This window comes from Ochlerotatus camptorhynchus, unplaced genomic scaffold, assembly GCF_037179485.1.
Source record: "Ochlerotatus camptorhynchus isolate MF236.1 unplaced genomic scaffold, CSIRO-AGI_Acam_v1.1 ptg000275l, whole genome shotgun sequence".
In the NCBI taxonomy this organism is placed as follows: Eukaryota; Metazoa; Arthropoda; class Insecta; order Diptera; family Culicidae; genus Ochlerotatus; species Ochlerotatus camptorhynchus.
In genome coordinates, this window is record NW_027040764.1 from 207,579 (window position 1) to 232,088 (window position 24,510).

General features: G+C 38.0%; 1 protein-coding gene across 2 annotated transcripts in view; it reads left to right on the forward strand.

Annotated features, from left to right (window-relative positions):
• Positions 1–17,569, forward strand: part of Sclp (sclp) — a 64,134-nt gene extending 46,565 nt beyond the window's left edge. The window contains exons 1-3 of one of the 2 annotated variants that reach the window (XM_065227776.1): positions 15,777–16,151; positions 16,266–16,409; positions 16,474–17,569. In XM_065227776.1, coding sequence (XP_065083848.1) covers positions 16,088–16,151; positions 16,266–16,409; positions 16,474–16,808 — 543 coding nt within the window. In that variant the 5' untranslated portion in view covers positions 15,777–16,087 and the 3' untranslated portion in view covers positions 16,809–17,569. Of the gene's footprint in view, positions 1–15,776; positions 16,152–16,265; positions 16,410–16,473 lie in introns of those variants that run through there. The other variant, XM_065227775.1, reaches the window with a different exon arrangement.
• The last annotated feature ends 6,941 nt before the right edge of the window (positions 17,570–24,510 follow it).

Sequence of the window (24,510 nt, forward strand, 5' to 3'; positions counted from 1 at the left end):
AGAGTTCCGGATCAGCTTCCAGTTCATCATCGGACACATCGGGATTATCAGGTAGTCCACAAATTTTCGCCAGCTCTATTTCAACCTCGTCATCCGACTCTGTATACGGTATGTTCGACATACTTTTAGCTGAAACGTAAAATAGCATGTAACAGTATTGCGAGCATTTTTCATTGTAGAAAACTGTCACATTTGACATGAACTACAGATCAATGTTTGAAAAAAGTACATGATCTAAGAAAGGAGTTCCAAAACAGTATATTTCTATTGAAAAACTTACCGACTTGTGGGATTTGTAATGAGTTTAAGCTGATATTCGTATTTCCGCTCGAAAATGGCGGTTTGTTTACACAAAAATGACTCCCAAATACTCAGTTTCTACTTGTTCCGGCTCAAAAAAAATTAGAAGTGTTGCCAGATATCAGAAGTAGCCAATGCACGGAAAAAAACTGCAACGGGATTGTTTGTGTGGAGAAAAAATACAGATTGTTGGTGGCAATATAGTTGCCACTGCCTTCTAAAGGGTTAAATATTTGCCAGAACGTGTTTATCAGGGGCGCAAAATATTTCAAATTTTACGATTTTGATAATTTTTCTCTGAACTTGTCTACCAGGGGCGCTTGCCATTTAAAATTTACTAATATTTAAATTTTTCTTAACATGTATATCAGATGCTAGTTATTTCAAATTTAAAACTTTTAAAATTTTTCGTTGAACTTGTTAATTGGGGATGCAAGTGTTCGAGGGGACTGTCTTGGGTGCAGTGTATTTTTAATATTTAACACTTGCGGTGAGATTTTTCTCTCATTGGATTGCTGTATTTTACCTATTTTGTAAACATTTTATCGGTTTGCAGCTAAGTAGTCGCTGACTACCCGCGACTGTCCACAACCCCAGCATTGGTGTCAATGTTCATACAACCCGCTTGTATAGGCTTTGTTTTGCAGATTATGAGCTTACGCATCGAAACAAACGTATTTTTGATTTGTGTACGGTGAAATCATTGATATTATTGATGTTTCTTGCTCGATAGAACGGAAATGGGCTATTACGACGGAGTAGTGCTCTACCCTATTTCAGAAAATCAACAGTTTTGAAACAAACGGTTTATTGGGGTATTGTTGTATCAATTATTCATGACATTATAGGGACCCATGCATTAATTATGTCACGCTAAATATAGGAGAAATTTATCCCCCCCCCCTATCGTGACGTATTTCCTATACCTAATGCATTGCTTGTCACAAAATCTTAGACCTCCCCCCCCCTACAGCGTGACATAATATATGCATCAACCCTAGATGGCTGTGATTGCTTTTTACTACTGCTCACTTTATTTTTCTTAAACTGGAACATTACAGATGCCGTATTATAAAAAGTGAACAACCATTACAATTCTGGATAGTGACCTATTTCGATAGGAATTAACCCATTTGATTTAATGGTGTTTGGTTTAGTGGTATTTGGCACTGCAAATGCAAACTTTAATCCGATTTCGGGAGTCTCATATTTTTTAGAAATTGAATTGAAGATTAGATAAAAATGAGAATTAAATATTTCAAAATCAATAAATCAATTAAAACTTCAATATATCTTTCTCGCATCGGACTTTTTTCTTATATTTATTTCACATAACCTTGATTTCAAATCAAGATAGACCTTGAAGGCATACTTCGATGCAATAAAACCACTGAAAAAGAGCATGGGTTTTGTAGAAGACTACAAAAGATTTCCAAAAAATGGGGTTGGGCTGACAGAATTAGGAAATCACTGTATTACAGATGCTTACGATGACTTAGTGATGTAAAAAACTGGAACAGTTAATCGTATCTGTACCAAGTAGAAAGATAAAAAAAAAATTAAGTACAATAATTGTACAAACCACATCCAACCTCTTCCGACAGCGCATCACAATGGTGAGAAAAAAAATATTGAGAAGGAAACCACACGCGCACACCGATTCCGCACCATATCGTTGTTGCTAACCTTGTACTTTTCCCACGAAAATTAGCCCACTAAGTGCCATGCATCTTCCACTTCGTTTTGTATTTCTTCAATTCATCACCCTTTTGTTTCGAAGATGGCCCAACAACCATCCATATCGTCTTGGGCGTCCGCTGGCGTTCGTTGAACACCGCCGATTGGTAACAGTTTAGCACGAGGTTAAAACTGGCATTAAAATCCATTGCATAATATTTCGTTCATTGTTGTGTGCCGGTGGTTTCAAAAGCTGCCGAGGCTCTCTTTTTCCTTGTGGAGCTCACACGACAACAGCAGGCAAAAACAACTGCAACATGATTTGCAACACATGTCGGGCATTTCAACTCGCTTGCTCGCTCGACGCAGTTGTCGGAATCGGAGTCTTTCGTCAGACCGTCGTGGCCGCTCGGTGGGCTCCAATTAGCAACGACATGGCCCATCAGGCTCCGAGAGGCACCGAATCTCAATCCGAGAATCTCTACGGTTGGCCTACCGCGGATGATGAGTACCTATTGGCTTGGATTTCCAAAAGCTTTGTGTGGATCGATTTTTTGGGTAGTTGAAATTAAATTTTGATTATTAGGAGGAGAAAAAATCAATCAAGCAACAGCCGGTTGAAATCAGCACCTTGTCTAGCGCTGCTCGGTTGAGATTGGCCTTTAAAAAATTACATCATGGAGCCATTGCCGTCAGTTTCAGGCGCATAAAGTGCGATTGCTTATCTTGTCTGCCTACTAAGAGCGAATGTTGATGATGTAGCGACGAAAAGGAGAAGAAACCAAGCTGACCATTGCATTAGGTCCTAAGTAACATTGATCGATGCTGTTCGTCGACTTTCTCTTTCGTTGATAACTTGAGCACATTACCGTTTATTGTTGTGCTCATTGTATTAGATGCTAGATAACAGCTTCTTTTATCGATCTGTGTGCTGAAAATACCTGGGAATGTCTTTACATGGCCGTGGGGATGCAAGGAGAAAGTCGACGAAGAGAATCTGTCAATGTTACTTAGGACCTAATGCAATGTTCAGCTTGAAACAGTATGAAGCGAAAACAAATCATTTCACTCACGTTTGTAGGTTAGATGTTGGGATAGGTCGTGGCTTAAGCGTGAGCTATGAACGGCCGAATGAGAAACGGAGCGTGAAAAATAACCATTAGTAATACAAATCGGAGGTTCATCGCGTGTGTACGTTTGCTGTGGTGCAGTTTGCAGATGACCTTCGGAATTGATGCAGCCAAGCGTTGACCCGATTGGAATTCTTAGGTCTCCAAGATTTATGTATTTATTTCGTTTGCGTTGAAGTTGGAGTTGCATCGAGATGGTTTCACTGCACATGTGAGTTTCAGACGTTTGGGGAGTATGAATATACAGAAGCAGTAGTAGTTAAATAAAGTTGTGGTAGTAAAAGTGGTACTTTTGGTGAATTTTGTATGAATAAACATCTCTTCACTGAACTACAAGGTTCAAATATGCTACATACTAACAGATTGTAACAGATATGATGTGAATATCATTAATATACTGACCCCACAATTATGGATCACATCCATTTGATTACCGCGCTAGACTGACTGATCCATAATTGTTTTTAGCTGATCCATAATTGTGCGGTCAGTTTACAAGACTGATGCAAATTTTAAAATGCTTGAAATCGGGTTCTGATTAGCCTCCCAAAAATTGAACTGATTTGGTATTAAACTGACTTGGCACAAACCATTTTAAGTTCTATGGGTAATCCGAACTTTTTGTTTATGGTCTGGAAAAGAGGCTAGTACAGTGCTTTCCCGATTTTGTCTACCCCCGATTTTTTCACCTTTTTCCCCGATTTTGTCAGCGTGCAGATTTCACTAAATTTTTCAGTTTTTAAACATGAATTCTCAAAATTTAGGCTCTAAATGATTTTTATTCTTACCCTTCGTTGAAATTATGATTGTTAGGGAGAGGGGTGGTAAAATTGGCATACGGAGTAATCTGAACAATTCAAGCATAGCTTGTCAAAAGAACGTAAGTCGCAAAAATAAACAAATCGATTTTTTGCTTGTAACCGATTATACAATACATGCTTTTACTACGAGTTAATGAAAAACAAGGATTAAATTTTTATGAATTATGGAAAACATATTTAATGAACGTCCTATGTGGTCTTTTTTCATAGTTTTTAAAATGGTTTTGGTACACCCTTTTATTGTCAAAATGACTTAACTTCTTAGAGTTGGGAATAAACTCGACTGGTTTGATTGAACGCGCAAAGTAAACTAAATTTATTTTTTAATCAAATGCTTATTGACTACTATGATTGATACTTCAACCACAGAGTTGCTTTGATCTCCTGCAGGGTTTCGAGGTGATTGGTTACGCGGACGATATGGTCATTAAAGTGCGGGGAAAGTTTGAGAACACGATTTCCAATCGGTTACAAACTGCCCTAACCATGACCTTCCATTGGTGTAGGAGAGAAGGCTTAAATGTAAACCCTTCAAAAACAATCGTAGTTCTTTTCACCAAAAGGAAAAAAATCAAGATGAACATTGCATTAGGTCCTAAGTAACATTGATCGATTCTCTTCGTCGACTTTCTCTTTCGTTAATAACTTGAGCACATAACCGTTTCTTGCTGTGTTTGTCGTATTAGATGCTAGATTCTCGATTCTTCTTTTATCGATCTGTGTGCTGAAAATACCTGGAAATGCCGTGGGGATACAAAGAGAAAGTCGACGAAGAGAATCTGTCAATGTTACTTAGGACCTAATGCAATGTTCAGCTTGAAATATGTTCGAATTCAGTTCGCGGATGAAGTTCAATACCTAGGTGTTACTTTGGATAGGAAACTGAACTGGAACTCTCATCTTTACAATGTTATCACTAAGGCTATAAATGCGCTATGGGTCTGTAGTAAAGCTATGGGGAAAACGTGGGGACTACGACCGAATATGGTACACTGGATATATTCGACCAAAAATTACCTATGCTTCACTGATATGCTTGTATATCAATGACAGGAGCAATGAGAGGCACATCATCAGATGCTTTGGATGCCGTTCTCAATATTTTGCCCTTACACCAATTTGTTAAACTACAGGCAGCAAAAAGTACTTTACAGTTTAACCGTCAAAATAAACTTTTCGATGGTGACTTGGTAGGACATCTAAAGATCCTTAAAGATTTCAAGTTAAATTCAGCTGTAAAAACAATAGAAAATTGAATGGTAACAAAGACAAACTACGATGTTCAGTTCAAATTGGTTAAACCAAGCCGCCATACATGGAAGTCTGGTCAAACATACGTCCAGGATCTATTTTATTTTACACCGACGGCTCAAATATGGGTGAAGATACAGGAGCTGGGGTCTTTGGCCCTGGAGTCAGTAAAATTATACCAATGAGACATAGTCCCACAGTATTTCAAGCAGAAATTCAAGCAATCATAGAATGTGCAAACATCTGTCTAACAAGAAAATACAGGTTTGCCAAGATCTGTATATTCTCGGATAGCCAAACTACTCTTAATGCGCTTAAGGCGTTCACATGTCGATCGAAGCACCTAAATATACATCAATTTTTCTAAGTGTGTAGTGTGGGAATGTATTTTTTCCTTAAATCAATTGGCCGAATGAACAAAGTCATATTATACTGGGTGCCCGGCCATTGTGGCATTGAAGGAAATGAAAATGTCGACAGTCTGGCAAGACGAGCTTCTGCATCGAACTTCATAGGTCCGGAACCATTTTGTGGAGTCCCTGAGTGTACTATAAGGATGCACAGCAAAAAAATAATTTTGATATCACATCAAAGTGGATGCACTACAATCATGTCGAAAATTTCATGTAATTTTTATGACCACATAAATAAACAAATGCAGTAAAAGCAGCGTAATGTCAGGTCATGCATTGTATTAATGATAATTTTGTCCTTTTTAGCAAGTAATATTACACCATATTTTCGACATGATTGTAGTGCATCCACTTTGACGTGATATCAAAATTATTTTTTTGCTGTGTGGAACTAAAAAGTTGGGAAACGTCCATAGTAGAATCCAACTGGAACGCCATAGATGTATCCAGACAGGCGAAAAGATTTATAAGACCAAGTGCAGCAAAAGGCTGGACTTTGTTTAATCTTAGTTAAAGAGATCTTCTGGTAATAACTGGTCCTCTGACTGCACACTTAGAAAAATTAATGCAAATTTAGGTGCTCTGAGACTGACATATACGAGCGTCAATTTTAACGTAAAACTGAGTCATAATAGACACAAAATTCAGCTCAATAAAACGTACTTTCGAATTTTTCTGTCTCGGAGCACTTAATTTTACATGACATGTTTGTTTATTGTAAGATAAGTTATTTCTAAGTGTTTGGTCACTGCTCTAGCAGATATTACTTATATAAAAAAGAAAAAAATTCCGTCTAACGAATGTCGACGACAAAAGAATTTGAAAACGAAACTGCTGAACATATGCTCTGCAGCTGTGGAGCACTATTCAATCAAAGAATGTCAATATTTGAAAAAAAAGGATATTAGAACCCTTTGAAGTTTGGCAAAGCAATCCCAAAATGGTATTAGACTTTATAAGATGAGTTGTGCCTGATTGGGACAGCGTGCAATGTCAACAAATGCCTATCACACCTTAATTGTGAGAAGATATGTGACTAGCACCAACATAAAATGGGTCAGACAACAATATTCCTATGTACTGGACGCACACACTACACACTACACACTTAGAAATACCTAATCTTACACGTGACGGAATCCATCTTTGACATAAAGGATGAGACGTAAACAAACATGTCATGTAAAATTAAGTGCTCCGAGACTGAAAAGTTCGAAAGTTCGTTTGATTGAGCTGAATTTCACGTCTATTGTGATTTAATTTTATGTCAAAATTGAAAAGTCATGTAAATTTCGGTTCCCTGAGACCAGCACATGTAAGCGGGCCTTTTGGCATAAGAATCAGTTGAAAGAAACGTGAAATCAATTCAATCAAACGTTCTCTTCGTCGACTAGCGGATGTTTCGGTTTGAGTACATTTAATTTTACATGAAATGTTTGTTTACGTTCTATGATTTACGTCCAATATGGATTACGTCTCGTATAAAAGTATTTATTTCTAAGTGTGCAGTTGTAAAAAGGCTCTACAGATACGAAAAAAAAAATCTCCTTCACTCCTCCTCAACCCAACAATTTTTGCATAAATTTACGCGGTATTTCGTGTAAATTTAAGCGCAATATCGCATAAATAAGCAATATTGTATGTAAGCTGGTAAACGATTTTGCTGTTTATGTCAAGTATAGCTCAAAATTCAACGAAGGGAGATTTTACGCGATAGTTAAAATTCAGAATTTTTTTCTGTGTGGGGCAGTAGTGAACGTCCATCACACCGTTTTTGACTAACTCCTTTACATAATTGTAACATGTGTCAATAAGCTTCGTCCAGTAGATTTCAGCATCGCTATACAGCTTTGGTTATCTTCACAGCAAAAAAAAATATTTTGATATCACGTCAAAGTGGATGCACTACAATCATGTCGAAAATATGGTGTAATATTACTTGCTAAAAAGGACCAAATTATCATTAATACAATGCATGAACTGACATTACGCTGCTTTCACTGCATTTGTTTATTTATGTGGTCATAAAAATTACCTGAAATTTTCGACATGGTTGTAGTGCATCCACTTTGATGTGATATCAAAATTATTTTTTTGCTGTGTTCATTGATGATTACCGGAGCATGCATTTGTTCTCCCACGTAATTCAGTAGCTTCAGCAACCACATCAGCTCAACTCTGGACGCATGGTTATTTACGAGCTGCCCAGCTAACCGATCCTTCAAGAGGGAAAACGAAACCTGGGTTGGATTTCCGATCTGCTTTATCACCAGCCCAGTCTGCATCAACGTAAGCTTCCAGCGACCCCGGTGAACCTAGTTGCAAGTTCAACTTTGCTGTTGATCTTAAGTACCGCAGCATCCGATTTGCTTCAGTCCAATCTGCTTCCGCTGGTCGACTCACCTTGCGACCTAGTATCGAGTCACTGATGGCGATATTCGGTCTCGCGTTTACCGCAATGTACAGTAGAGCGCCCACCAGGCTCTGGAACTCGTCGTTTCTAGGGCTCCTCCTCCTTCTGCTGTTCATTTGGGTATCCATGATCCATCGGTATCGAAGAGTGCTTCGCATCCGCTTGTCCAAAGCGTTCTGCAACTTTCTGGATTTATGCTTGTTGGTTCAAGAAAAAATGTTCACCGGATCGCTTCTCTTGGATTCCCAGATAACGTGATGGTGAACTGCTCAGCTAGATGTTTTCGTAATCGCTCATATTCAATCTCCATGTTGGTGTTTATCAACATATCGTCCACATAAAGCAAAATGAAAGATTTCTTCTTATTGCAGGTTTTCACTAGAGTCGGTGTATAATGAGTCACGCCAAGAGTGAAGCCAAGTCTACCTATTGAACTGTCAAACCGGCTACCTATTGTGCAAAGTAAACAAACATTATGATGCTATGAATGGTCCACGAAAGGTATTGCAATAAAATATAAAATAAAATTGAAGAAATGATCATAAACACGCAGTGAGCATTAAATTGTCATGGGATACGTTTGCTAATGATCAGTAATGAGAACTTCTACTATTGTTTGATAAGATAATTTGACAAAATCACTGATATAATGATTCACTACAGCCGCAATTTTTTGTTCTAGCTAGAAGTCATTTGAAGTTGATGTAGAAGTCCTCTGTTGCCAAGTGAAAAGAAAGGGAATCCTTCGAAAACCGTGATGCGAGTTCAACTGTTTTTCTCTTGGCGTGACTCATTATACACCGACTCTAGTTTTCACGAAGAGACATGGATCTGCAATGGATGGCATCTAACCTATCTGCTTCAATACTTCGTATTGACTGGCATTCCATACCCTTCCAGCCTGCTTGATAATATATGATGATGATGATGATGATGATGATGATGGTCCCACCTCTTACCCCTACAAAGGTTTGAGCTGGACGATTTATCTTTAAGATAATTAAATATGACATTTTAACCAGGTTAGCAAATAAAATCGAACTGGTTTCAGTTACAGATATAAATTCCCTCTAGAGTTTACAGGTGCTTCACAGCGATATAAATGTGGAAAAGCTCAGGCGTCCACCTCTTAGTTCGCCTTTTTGTCCACCTAAAATATTCATAAGTATTACAAGCAATCAAGAGTTAATGAACAATCAACAAAGCATCATATTACCCTAGCAACCCCGCAATCTGATATGTCTAGGCATCGAATGGAAACCCTTTAGCCCTTTAAATATAATGAATTTTGTGAAGCACAAGTCAAGAAATGTGGTGTTTTTATTTCAACCGCGTTTCTATGAAAGTCACTTCCTCTTTCAATTCGATCACACAAATATCGAGGCAGCAAAAAATGAACACCATAGTCGAATATACAATTCTTTGCTTCACCGACAACCATTGTAAGGCGTCTAGCATCAAAGTTGAGGAAGTGAATCAATAGCAATAGTTAAATCGTTTTTCAATCGATATAGAATTCCAAGCGGCGCCGGTGGTATAGTGGTAAGCGTGATTACCTCTCAGCTGCAATGAATAACACATTATCATCTGCAAAAAGATTAATGTCACAAAATCGTAAAACACGTCACAAGTCATTAATATACATAATAAATAACAGGGGCCCTAATACACTTCCCTGGGGCACTCCAAGGTTGTTCCCCACGGGACTGGAAACAGAATCATTAAAAACAGTCCGTTGAGTTCTGTCAGACAAATAGCTTTCAAACCATTTATATGCAGTACTCGTAATTCCAAAGCGCTTGGTTGATCTTAACAATAAGGGCCTAGAAATTGTTTCAAAGGCGCGTTTAAGATCCAAAAAAAAAAACAGGAACAATCGTATCTTTACACTTTACATTATTTTTCCACTTCGCTAATACCAAGCTCAAAGTGGTTTCACAAGAATGACCTTCCCGATATCCCGATTGTTCTGGTATCTCAAGAAACTATTACTATTTAAATACTCCAACATCTGGCCTTTAACAACAAGTTCTAACATTTTCTCTAATGTGTGCAACATGTTGATGGGACGAAACTCTTTGGCTTTAATCGTTCCAGCAACTTTTTGAATAGGAACCACTAAGGATTCCTTCCAAATTTGTGGCACAAGTCCAGTTTGCAATGATTCATTCAATGTCCAGCAAGATATGGCCAATGACATGAAAGCAATCTTGAATAACTTTAGCATTAACATTATCTACTCCAGCCGATTTTCCTAATGAAAAACAAATAACTCTAAGTTCATCTAATGTAATTGGGTGAAAAACTTCAAATCTACAACTACTATTGAGACCATAGAGGCTTTTTCGAAGAATGCATATTTCACTTTGGCCCCATTGTTGAATCCTATCGGTTGTTTGACTAAATTCTTGTGCTACAAGTCTAGATTTATAGCGGATGACTTTGCCACCTTCGTCACCCAAGTAACAAATCTAGAGCTGCTTGGCTATATTCAAAATTTATAAAGGTTTTATTGCAGCTGCAACCATTACCTACAGCTTTATGACGGTCATGTACAATGCAAGTCATGAAACATTCTTATAGCTATCTACAAAACCCCTATAAAGCTAATTAAAAACCAACTGATGCTTATGCTATTTTCACTTATGAAAGGTTTTATGATTGCTTTGAAGTATACAAAAAAGTAATATAAATTGCCCTTATAAAACCAAATAATAAATCCTATCGTTGCTTTATAAGTAAGCGCAATAAAACTAGTTGGCCATGAAACAGTTATTTTAAAACAATTATAAGCATTCAGTTGCAACTTGTCAGAAATGTAAATAGGTGGTTTATTTTTACAACATAGAAAAGAATAAAAACTTTCCGGTACTTCCAAGCGGAGCGCAAAGAAAATCAACAAAATTGTTAGCATGAGCATGAAAACATTTCGTGTATACGTATACGCGACGTAGTGTGCGTAAGAAAAACGTCAGCAATCTCCATGATTCTTCCGTTCTCGCTCGCATATACATGGGGTGACACGGTCGAATCTTGGTCGAAATACATGGAATGGTGACAGTCCTAGGTTGAAATCACGCATAACTTTTCATAAAGGTTAATGTACCATTCAAAACTTTTCTAAATGTTTTTAAAATTCATCGGTTGCACCCGTAGAATAGGAATATACATTTGCCCTCAAATAAAAAAATTAATTCAAGCTGAAAATTGCATAAGGTCCTAAGTAATATTGACAGATTCGCTTCGTCAACTTTCTCTTTGCATCCCCACGGTCATGTAAAGACATTCCCAGGTATTTTCAGCACATAAATCGATAAAAGAAGCTTTTATCTAGCATCCAATACGACAAACACATCAAGAAACGGTTCTGTGAATAAGTTATTAACGAAAGAGAAAGTCGACGAAGAGAATCGATCAATGTTACTTAGGACCTAATGCAAAGTTCAGCTTGAATTGCTCTTGTAAAAAAAATAGTTCTCGTAATAAAATCATGCATTATCCTTTTCTGTTCTGCTTTCATCCCATGCACACTGGGCCAGGAATGCAACCTAGCGGAGCAAAATTAATAACTCCGAAACGAAGCAATTTTTTTTCTGTTATTTCACATAACTCGAAAACAGTAGGCTGTGAAGTTTTAACGTATTAAGAAAAGTTGTTTATTTTATCAAGATAACCAACTTTGACAAAGTCGTGAAGTCTTCGAAACACAAATTCAATGCATTAAAAAAAGTTATAGAAAAAAAAACATGTTCCACTAAAATGAAGAAATCTACAAAACACCAAAATATACCTCTCTCAAATTTTGATATTTTGTTTATCGAGTATTGCTTAATTTTTGCTGAAAATGTCAAAATTGTGTTTTTTTTCTCGTTTTTTCAACAATGTCTTTGAAATTTTAAGCTTAATCCAGTATGTTTCTTCACAAAAGCTATTTATTTAATGTATTTTCATAAGAGAAAATATAACATTATAAAGCTGTAAGCAAAAAAACCGAAACAGAAAAAAACCATATTTTCAAGATTTTTTTCTTTAACTCCATATAACTTGGAACCAGTAGACTGTGGAAATTTTACGTCTTTGAAAGACCTGTTCATTTTGTCAAGATAAACAACTTTGCCCAAGACATCAAGTTTCCAAAACGTCAGAGAAAGAAGTTAGATTGTGACACCATCTTTGCGGAAGAGTTTTGAACTATTTGTTTATGTCAATAGATGGTCCTTATTATGATGAGAAATTTTGCCGAAGACACCAAGTCGCGGAAATGCTTCGTTTCGGAGTTATTAATTTTGCTCCGCTAGGTTGCATTCCTGACCCAGTGTGCAATGTAAGCATTAGACATTTTAAGAAATTGCGCTTGGTGTTTTTCTTGCCTGCTGTCTTCTGTCGCCATATTGTCATTATGAAAATGCCATTAGCCTTGGAATAAAATCCAAGAAATTTCAATAAAATAATGGCTAAATAAGAGATCCGAAATGATTTCCAGTGTGCATTGGTATGAATTTATGTATTGAGATCTATTTTCTGTAAAATTAAGGTGATTCCATCAAATTCATTTAATTTCTGAAACAATCTTTTTTGTTAACTTGAATTATTTTGGAGGCGCATTTATTTAACGCTCATATTATCTCAATATACACGATAACATTTCAAGCGCATATGTTTTGGAACTTCTAAAAAGTAATATATTTTCTTTAAGATTTTCACTAATGTCGCCATGAAACAAAATTGATTGCATGGTGATCTTGACACCAACACTCAAACCTATTTTAACCGCTAAAGATTTCCATTTGGTTTCAGCAGAACAGAACAACAACAAGCTAATTTATGGCGGTTGCTTTGAAGCCAATACAAATTAAATTGGCTTTATAACTGATTTTCACCAAAGCGTCATAAAACTGCTTGGATACAATATTACTCTTATAGAGGCTATGAGAACCTTTTGTAGAGTATGAGGCTTCCTGACAAAAGGTTTTAAGACAGCTTTATTGTGATTCTCAAACATGCTTTATAAACCTTATCAAGAGTGGTCCACTAAGCTGTATGACGATCTTATAGCGGTTATCAAAAGGTTGTGCTGGAGCTATTAATTTTATTGGCGGTTTTATGAAATTGATCTCAATAACCACTAATAGAGTGCAATAAAACAAGAAATGCTACTTGGGCAATCTTCCTCTTATAAATCTGGTTGCAAATGGATAGGCTTTCTGTTTGGCGGTAAACTGACGACATCCCATGTGGCGTTTTCTTCCAGCGATTCCAACTCTTATTTCATGGCATGCTTCCACTTCTCGTGATAGGGAAAGGATATAGCTTATTGGAACGTACGTGGTTCATCATCCTGCCGCTTTGCTATATACGTACGGTATCACGATATCGTACTGGGGGGATGCTTTTGGTGACACGTTCTGATCATCGAACTACCGACATATGGACATCGGTGACTTCCTGTTCCTCCTTTTTCTGGGATGTATCAAGCTCTTCTAGGATTTCTTCTTCCACGAATGTTTCATCGTCGTAGCTTGTTTCGAAATCGTATAGATCGGGCTCATCCGATTCTTCCTTGTTCTCTATTGCGTTGGTTGAAATAACATAATCAACAGAAGCATCAGCTTTCTTTGGCTCCAGGAGTTTGAAAGGATAGTACTGCCTATAATTCCATATCAGACTGCCTATAATTCCATATCAGTCCCATATGGAAAAAGTAGGCATTGAGAAAATGGCAGTTGAAGTTAGGAAGTGCGATTCCGATGTAAATATTTAAAAATCATAGTAAATTAATCGATAATTTTTTTAAGTTAAGATCAGTTCCAATGTAGCTTGCATGGATGCTTTGTTATATCAGCGAAAAATATGGCGATTCAAAAAGCAGAACTGTAGCTTGTTCTCTGGACGATTGCATTTCATGATGGGACTAATATGCGATTACTTTGCTTGATGGGGCAAACTGACTTGATGTCGTTTTCACTTTTTTCCTGATTAAAGTCCGTAGTTTTATCACATAATATGAAAGTAGATGCCAATTGATAGTGGATAGCGTTATTATCTTAAAATTGGCAAAAATCCATATGGGACTGACATGCGATTATAGGCAGTTCAGTGGTCCGACACTCGTCCATCGACAGGAACTTGCAATCACGGCTGACGGTCAGCTTGTTGTTGCTTGAGTAGCCAACGAACAGCAATTTTCGAGATTTTGGTTCAAATTACATACACCGGTGATCCGAAAATCAGAAGATGGCTCAAATCTGGTTTCGATCCACTCCACAGCTCGATTGGAGTGTTCTTCAAAGGTTTCGTCGGTGAACGGTTTTACAGATACCGAGTTAACGGTTAACCGCTGCAGCCCACACACTTATAGCGAATTCGTTTATTGTTCAGTTCCAACCTGGATCGGGTATCAAGATTGGGTCTGCTTGTTTTCTAACAAACGTCAGTTTGCTCGTTTGTTTTCAAAACCTAGCTCAGGTTGAGGTTCACACTGATAAAAAGTTCGGTTTCGCACTGGGTTGGAACTGGTGTTAACCCCGATAATAAACGAATTCGCTATTAGAAATACCTAATCTTAAACGTGACGGAATCCATCTTTGACATAAAGGATGATACGTAAACAAACATGTCATGTAAAATTGAGTGCTCCGAGACAGAAAAGTTCAAAAGTACGTTTTATTGAGCTGAAATTTGTGTCTATTATGACTAAATTTTATGTCAAAATTGACGCTCGTATATGTCAGTCTCAGAGCACCTAAAATTGCATTAATATTTCTAAGTGTGCAGTACTTCAACGGCATTCGGGAGTCCAGTATCATGCAGCGCGCCATTTCTACCAAAGAGCGATTCTTTCGCTCCGCTAATCCGTTCTGCTGTGGTAAATTGCTGGAATAAGGAATCCAATATGTGACTCTGATATTCACCGCCTTGATCAGATCGTACACACCAAAAAATTATGAATTTTAATGGTGATGCAAATATCCATGCATGCTGAAATTGAAGCATGTAAACTTCCTTTTCACGTAAACTAGCAACTTGCAAGGAATATTGCTTACAAACATGGATGGTTGCATACAATATTTAGAATATTTCATTAAATGACTCATAAATTTACACGATCTGTAATGTGCATCATAGTGACAGAAATTTACACTACTATTTCGAACTTTGTATGACCTTCGGATTTCTGCCAAACTGCGTTTTGACACATTTAACATATTCTTGAACACGCTCAGGAACTTCTGATTTCTTCTTCATAAAGTACACGACGGTGAAACGAGTGAAGTCATCAATTTCAACTTCTGTTCAATTTTCACACTGCCGTACTCAAACGGAAACTATCAATCTATCCTCTTCAGACCTTTCTCTAGGTAATAAATTATCGCACTTTAATTTCATGTTGATATTAGTATAGCATTTCCTCCCAACTCTGAAATCGTAACCTTCACGTACGAAATATCAAACACATTGATTAAATATAAATTTCATGTTAACCAGTGTAATCACGCCGTCATGAAACAAACAAACACATCCAAATGTCACGTCGCAGTGCCGTCTTCACCAACACATTCCCGACCATGCTACAAAGCGTATGTAACAGTCGCTACTTCTGCTGCTCTCTCATGGGAAAATGGGCATCCACAGTATGTCACACCTCTCGTGTGACACCATCCATGTTGCTCCGATGAAGCAGCCTGACATCATCTCTCTGAACACTGACATTTCATTTTTATTTTTATCGCACACGGTTCTGTTTCGTTCAGGCGGAAGTAGAAATTCTCTTTCGGATAAACTACTTCGCTTCCTACGAACGGAATACTTTTAAGTTGAATGAACGAATGTAGTTGTTAAATTTATTGTGCAAATTGTTACAAAGTAGTTGGAATTTAATGTATACTTTGATTTGTTAAGCCAATCGGTTAATCTCGGATCGCGTGGATACTGTTGAGCGTTCAGCTTGATGTACAGAGGTGTTTAGTCATTTCTATAATTAGCAGCCGAGGAGAGAGGAAACTGTTGATGCGTTGAGTGTACGCAGTGTCGATTGTTGGTTGGTCAGTGGGTGAACGTGGGTATTCTACTTCGCTCCGCGGGATGGCTTCAATCGTTGCCAAAGTGGTAAATCGCTGCGGAGAAGCAGCAGAAAGCAAACAATTGAGTAAGCTCACGCAATTTCGCAAGAGTTTAAACATTCCAAATATTTTAAAATAAGTCATCTCGAAGTGTGAAGTAAATCAGCTGATAATTAAAATTTGCTTACTGTCTTTTGCAGATCTCTCTGAGTGTGAACTGATTCAGGTTCCGGACGCAGTTTACCATCTTATGAGACACACTGAACTGAAAACCTGTGATCTTAGCGGTAATGTCATCACGAAAATTTCGCCCAAGTTTGCCATCAAGTTCAGTTTGATCACAGGTGCGTTGTCGCAAGGTCCTGAGGTAGATGAATCTTTAATGCCTCAATTTTTTTTTGCTTCTAGATCTCAACCTGTCGCACAACCAGTTGGCCAAACTGCCGGACGAGCTGGCCGATCTGCATTCGCTGGAGATGCTCGATATCTCGTACAACTCCTTCATCACGCTACCTGCCGTCGTGTTCAAGATGCCCAAGCTGCGGGAACTGCGGGCCCACAACAATGCCATCATCGACATCGATCGGGATGAGATCATCACGTCCGACTCGCTGGAGCTGGTCGATCTGAGACACAACCCGCTGACGGCGATGTGTCACGAACTGCTCAACAATGCCAACGTCACCTTCCGGATCCAGCTGTCCGAGCGGGAAAAGGAAGATTGGGAAGATCTGACAATCTGAGAGCTGGCTTTCCCTAGCAAGCCGTTAGCAACCCTGCCCGGTTTCACAGCCAGTTAGCCCAGTAGGTATTTAAGAGTATTCAGTTAACAGTTTTGTTTATTAGTTTCTTTTGTATACATTCTACGAAGATCGTACCAGAAATCTTTCTAGAGTTAAGGACAAACTATTCTCAGAACAAATCCTACTTGTATGCATAGACTCGCTCAAAAGTTACTTAATTTAGTGAGATTTGAGAGTTTATCGTTAAGTGATGTACCAAAAGTGTCGAGTGGCGATTTCTGCCGTGAGGAATTGACACCATAATTGTATAAAGGAAAGCAATTGTATTTAGCGACTGTAAAAACAAACACTAACCCGTACTGTATTATACATCTATGAGTGAAAAAATAATGGTGTGACAAAGCAAGGCTTGTGTACGTAACAGGAAACAAAAAAATCAATGATGAATGAGGAAAATTTTTGATCTAGTCATTCGGAATGAGGCATACAAGGGAAATGGTGGAAATTGAAATGATCAAAATTTTTGTCGCATACAGGGAAAAAGGAAACGTGTCACAGTTTTGCATAATTTATGAATTAACGTGAGTGATATTACTTGTTAGTTAAGTAAGTTTACTGATTCGGATTCGGAAGGGCAACCATTATAAGAAGTGTGTGTGTTTACCGATAGGACAAATTGTGATGTGCAATAGCAATATCGAATGCTAGTTTTGGACGAAAATTTCCCTACAGAACGATGAATAAAACATACGTTGATGGAAGTTCTTTCCAAAAGCTCTCATTCAAGAGAAAACGGCCATATTTGCAATAAGCAAAAACCTTTATTGTTGTCTTACATTATTTCCTTTGATTTACAATTCACAGTTCAACTCTAGATTATGTACAGTTTCAATAGGTAAAACAGGACTTTGTCAGCTAGACTTGTGGCATATTCACTCGGTAATGATATCTCAGCAGTTCTAGTTCTTGTAAAATTCTAAGTAACAATGTTTATAATTTCAAATACTCTTGCAATCGAATACTACTAGTAAATATGTATCTCATTTGCTACTAATTCCTCTTCTTCAGTTAAATGTTTAACACACGCATGATACTAATATAGAATGATAATGCTATTCATCGATGATGATGAATGATTTCTTTCTACACCGTCCTTACCAACTTCCAATTCCAATAGATCAACTTCAAACAGTGCAATACTTCTCAGCTATTTGACTGGAACTAAAAACGTAAAACATTTCTCACTATACATTGCTAAGCGGAACTGATTTGATATATTTTTCTGGCATCTAGAAGACCAGAGAGAAACCTTTGTTGATCTACCAACGCTAGGGGCTCCATCGATCGATAAGGTACGAGACTAGGGTTGCTCGAGAAAGGTTTAGCTAGATCTTCGTTGATATGACTCGCAAATAGAAGGATTAGTACTGCCTATTGCTGCACGCGTTGTGTTTGGTGTGTTTGAAGGTTGATTTATTGCTGCAAGTACAAATCGATTATCCCTGAGATGCGCTTAACTGAATGTGGAAAAATGGCTGTTTGGTACGAGATTCGATTTCTATATAAAAGGCAGTTATGAGGGTACCAGCTGTCATCACATTTGAGCATGATAATGGAACCAAGACGGACATTGCTGCTTACGGAACGGGCTGAAAATAAGCTCAAGCACGTGTGGAATTTTTGAACAAAGGCGTTTTTAATGTCTTTAAATGTCTTCACCAGGCATGGAACATCAGTTACATTCATTTCGTGCATTCATTTGCCTTCATTTGACTCTAACTTTTTTCAGCAATAAAATTTAGTTAAATGATGTATGCATGATGAACTAGAGTGGGCAGAACTTGATATTGTTTTTCAGTGAGTGTAATTTACATTCACTGAAGAACAAAAGTGGGTGCTGTTCACTCTGGGTCATCATCTCTAAGAAATACAGGTTTGCGTTGTTCATAAAAGTTGTAGCTAATATCAAAACCTTCAGCAGTTACAAAATGAATGTAAATGAAGTCACGAAATGAATGTAAATGATTTTCCATTAATGGTCTTCACTTCCAGTATTCAAATTAACGTCTGCATGGGGGTTGTCTAGATTTATTAAATAGAGTATCAACAAAAGTTCTAGATCATTAAGGGAACAGCATTTGATATCAGGGAACTTCTTATAAGTTCGGGGAGCATCGAGTTAGTTCGAGGAAAATCGTAAAAGTTCAGGGAACTTCATAGATGCTCAAGAAACTGCGTAGAGCTGCGTTCAGGAAACTCTTTAAAACTGTAGCAAATTTAGTAGAAGTTCAGTTAGCTTTTAAGCAGTTCAGTTATTCTTGAATCACTTCAGGTCATTCCATCTGTTGTGTAATATTAGGTTGTACGATGTATACAGTTTTTACGAACAAAAAAGTCTGAAAAAATCAGCAAATTTCTAAGAACATCAGGGATATTCGTTTCAGGTTAGGGATCGTTTGTCAAAGATCTTACTTCCACAAAGCTCAATGACCTTCGTCAATTATCAGTGAATATCCCAGATGCTCAGGAATATTCGTAGAAAATTTGAGGGTTTTTGAGGAAGTTCGTTCAAGTTCGAAGACCTGGAGTGATTTGAGATTTGGTCGTAATTGTTTTTGTTAACAAACGCTTCAAGTGATGATTTCTCGCGAAAAAAGGCTCAGTCTTGAAAATTAACAATTGTTTGAATTGTAGAGGAAAGATTACTCTAGCATGTGGTATAATTTGTTCGCAAGATTAAGCTTTTATTCGTGAGAAATCGGCAATTAACGTGTTTGTTTACAAAAGCAATTACGCCCAAATCTCGGAGTTCTCCGTATATGCTCTGAAATCTTGGTAGAATTAAGAGATTTTGAAAGTTCAGGGCACTTCGTAGAAGTTAAGGAAATCTCTAAGAACTTATGGGAATTTTGTAGATGTTCAGGAAACGTTGCATAAGTAATACGATATTCACTAAGATGTTCTCCTGAACGGAGGGTTTTCAGAAAATATTGTTCTTAACACTCCGAATACGATGCCTCCGGTAAAATGTGTAACGGCAAACTTGCAATGTTTGCAAAATCATAGCTCAAACATTTATTGACAAACTTCAATTTTACTGATGCCAGTTGAAGCTACATACTTTAAAGATTTATTCGGTAACAATAGATTTAAGATCGACCGATGAACTGCTGAGCAATGATTTTTCAAACATTGCCAATTTGCCGTTACACATTTTACCGGAGGCATCGTGTTCGGAGTGTTAAAATCTCCAATCTCAGTAAAGTCCTCTTTATATCTTTTCAAGACTTCAGGTTGATAAAGTAATAAATACTCTGTAGATCTCCTACTATTCTAAACTACAAATGACGTCTCTCAGATATTCTCTCTAGATCTCAGGTTGTTCAGGAGAAATTCAAAATTTATTCGACTTATCGAAGATTTATGCACAGTCTTGTAGATATTTTTGAAAACATTGTTTGCATTATTAATAATCAACATTTAGAAGGAGCTTCAACTTTGAAGTCCTTCATTTCTATACAACGAAAAAAGTAGATGAAAATTTCACTGAGTATTAAAGGCTGACTAAAAGTAAATTGGTACGGCCCTTCCGCGCCAGTAGCACGCCTCCCGTGTTGGGAATCGAAAATCTTTGACAGTGGTTTGTTTAAACTTCTATAGAGAACAACTAATACAAGTTTGATCAAAGTAGTCGATCGCGTTCAGAAATAACGTCAACTGGAACTAGAAAGAAGAAAAAATAATGTGCACAAACACCTGGAAAATTCGGAGTGGTCCGGTACAAACCTGGCTAAAATGCTGAAGATGCCGAAAACAACAGTTTGTCGAGTGCTCAAAACCTACAAGGAAACCCTGAGTGTGGAAAGGAATCAGTGGACCTTAGAAAAAACTGGAACCAGGGATCGTCAGCTGCGCAGCAAGGTGTTGAGGCACGTTAAAGCCAACCCCGGTCTTTCGATCCGAGATGTGGCCAGAAGGTACAACGCCAACTTTCAAACGGTGCGGAACATCCTTGCCAGGGAAGGATACAAGTCGTACAAAGCCAGTAAACACCCGAAGCGGCACATGAAGAAGAATTTCGTGGCCAAAAAGCATACAAGGCTCTTGTACGACCATGTTTTGACGAAACACAAGGGCTGCACATTCATCGATGACGAAACATACGTCAAACTCGATTTTAAGCAGCTTCCCGGTCAAAAGTTTTACATCGCGACTGGACGTGAGGATGTGCCGGGAAGATTCAAGTTCGTGTTTGGTGATAAGTTCACGAAGAAGACCATGATTTGGCAAGCGATTTGCAGTTGTGGCCGAAAAACGGAACTATTCGCCACATCCTCGACGGTGACATTCCAAGTTTACACCGAAGAATGCCTGAAAAAGCGTGTATTGCCGTTCATCCGCAAGCATAGGGGCAAAGTCATCTTTTGGCGCAATTTGGCCAGCTGCTACTACTCCAAAGTGGTTCTGGTGTGGTATGCTGCCAACAAGATCGATTTTGTCCCCAGGCTAATGAATCCTCCGAATTGCCCGGAATTTCTACGAATGGAAAAATCCTGGGCAATTGCAATGTAGCGACTTCGACGAAACGGCGGGGCAGTCAGGGACATCCAGCAAATGCGGGAAAAATTGAAGAAATGCGCTGATTCCGTGTTCGTTTCCTCTGTGCGGGTGCTGATGGGCTCTATCAAGAGGAAGGTTTGAGATTTCCTACGAACTGGAGAAATGGAACCATTTAATGCTGTAACTTTGAAGTTTTAATAAAAGTACTACAAATCAACATTAATGGACTTTTTAAACTCATTGAATCACGAATTACAAGTCTTTTTGTGCATACCAATTAACCTTTAGTCTACATATTTATACAGACTTTGATATTCATCAACATCCAAAAATAGGCTATGAAGGAATTAACTTGTTTAAAACAAATATTTTTTGTACAGCTGAATTGTAACGACTACTAGGGTGTCATGAACTGCACGATAAGTTTCACTCTGTCTGAATTCAAATAATTTTCAATTTTACACTCCATTGTGATTATTTCAAAGATACCATGTCAAATAGATGTAAAAGTGCTCTTGTGAAAAGTTACTTCAATCGTCAATTTCTCATGACTGCTTTCTCGCCCACGCAATCTACTACCATAATCATATATAGGAAGATTTCTCAGTGCTATTTTTATGCAGGTCTGCAGTCAGTAAGGATCTGCACACGCCAAATTTTTGGATTTATTTTTGTAGTTCTCATAAAATATTTTAGTAATTGAAGCCCTTCAAAACTCTGAAATCTCTAATACCTCTCAGAACTTCCATGACCTTTCTTTGAGGCAAAAGAACGTAAGAATTCCCTAAGAACCACTTATAAATTTTAGCCACAAGAAATCGGTATGAATTCAAATGAAAAACGAAAAATAATGTTGACAAAAAATAATAAAACGAACCATGGACGTTGAGATTACGGGATGCGTGTTTTGACCACTCGCCTTAAAACGATTGGGAACATGAAATGGTTAAAGGCGTATAATGGCTACCTCAGGTTAGACGAAAATCAGCCGAGCCTTTTCAAATTCATATGTTTATTTGCCTCAGTGTATCAGTTTCCAGACACCAATGGTGGTAAATGTACTCGTATCCGAAGCCCCGTGAATCTTTCTGGAGTCTTCTTAACAGCACTGAAGTTCGCAATCACTTCTTAGATCTTCTATGTTCACTGAAACTATCTATAATGCCTCAAACCTATTAGAAGTTTTTCAAGCTTCACAGCTTCTTATTTTCATTAGTTCCCTGATTATCTCAGGATTGTTCTGAGTAGTTTACAGTGGAGTTCAGAGAAATTAAATGAAATTTGGGAAATTTTAGAGAAATTTAAAGAAGCTTAAGGAATTTCAAAGTAGTATAGAGAATGTGAGAAGACTCAGGGATCACATAATTTAAGTTTGAACATGAACCTCAGAAAGGCTCTTGGGAGACGTTCAGAGGAACTACATAGAAGCATAGGGTAATGTTAGAGAAGTTCAAATCAATTATAGAGTATTAAAGGGTCTTCCAAAGGAGTTAAAAAGTGATACTCTAAGAAAGCTTTAACATGAAACTTCAAGAGCACAAATGTCAGCTCCCACAAAACACACAAATATGAAATTGCTACTCCTTGGTTGCTATCTGGTGGTGGCTGAAGTGGGTTCCTCCGTGAACCGATTTAAAGTCCTACTGTCATGTCAACTGGGAGCAGTTACAACTAGGGTTGTCATTACCGGGTACACGGGAAAAAACTGTTCTGAAATTCGTTAACCTCAAGTCACGAATTTCGGAACAAGTCAATTGTTCGCTTACGAAAGCGTTCTTTTTTTACGACAAGCTGTTCGAAATACTTTACTTGAAGGTCTCTCGCCGTCGCCGTACTATCAGTGAAGCCAGCAGGCGGTGGACTTGGCGTGCTTTCCGGTTCTTCGTCAACAAAACAACAAAAATCGAGAATCAATTCACCTTGTGGAAACGTCCTATAAAGAGTTTGTAGCTATCAAGGCTTCTTGCAGAGACTGTAATCGAATTTGAAACAAAACTTCTCAGCGTTCTGGTAGTTCGTTAAGGAGCAACGGGCAAGTAATCGTGTGCCGTACGATGTTAAGATCGGTTATGCTATGGTAAGATCATCCGACGAGGCTGCTAACCTATTTTCATGCTAAATTCAAAGCGTGTTTAATACAGGATCGCCCCAACCTCACCCTGGTTATTATCAACACGTGCCAACTGATCGTTTCCGTGTTCCCAAGTAACATTGAAAGTTTTATCGAGGGTTTAAAGCATTCTTCAAGTCTAAGTCATGGTCTACAAGACCATGATAAAACTGAAATTGGTACTTGGGTTCCGTTCTTCAATTTTTCTCGTGATGAAATGTTGAGAGCACTGGCTAAACTAGATGGGTTGAAAGGAGTTGGAGTTGACGGATTAGCTCCTATTGTACTGAAGAATTGTGCTGAGTCTTTAGCCGCACCATCCGCCGGAATCAAGTAGACTCAGTATACATCGATTTTTCAAAAGCGTTCGACACTGTTCGGCACATCTTTGCGGTGGAGAAGCTGAGGCATATGGATTTTCCTGTTTGTATATCCGACTGGCTAATGTCATACTTAACCGGTATTAAATCATTCGTTCAGGTGAACTCTGGACGTTCGAGGACATTCGACATTCCATTTGGAGTTCCGCAGGGGAGTGTGTTTGTCCTTTTCAGTGTAAGAACTTGTTCTCACAAACTGCTTGGAAACTGCTCTTTGTCGACGACCTCAAAATCTTCCGAGTCATCAAGTCTGTATTGGACTGTATTGGTTTGCAGGCAGACATCGATGTACTTTCATGATGGTGCAAAGAAAACGGAATTTGTGTGAACTTCGTAAATTATTTTTTTGACATGGTCTTATAAAGAGTGTTAATTCATGCATTATTCAAATTATTGATAGCAATGCGTTTGAGAACTTAGAGGATTATTCACTTGTACGGTTCCACGGATTTGGTTGACTTTATTTGTTCCATTCCATTAGAACTTATACCAACAATCAATACGAAACTAACGATTTCAAATAGGCTCACTGCTTGACTAGTAGACTGATGCAAAATTTGACTTTTTCGCTCCACAATACTTAAACGATTCCAAATCGGATCCTGACTAACCTCTCAAAATTTGAACCCATTTGGTGAGAAACTAAGATGGC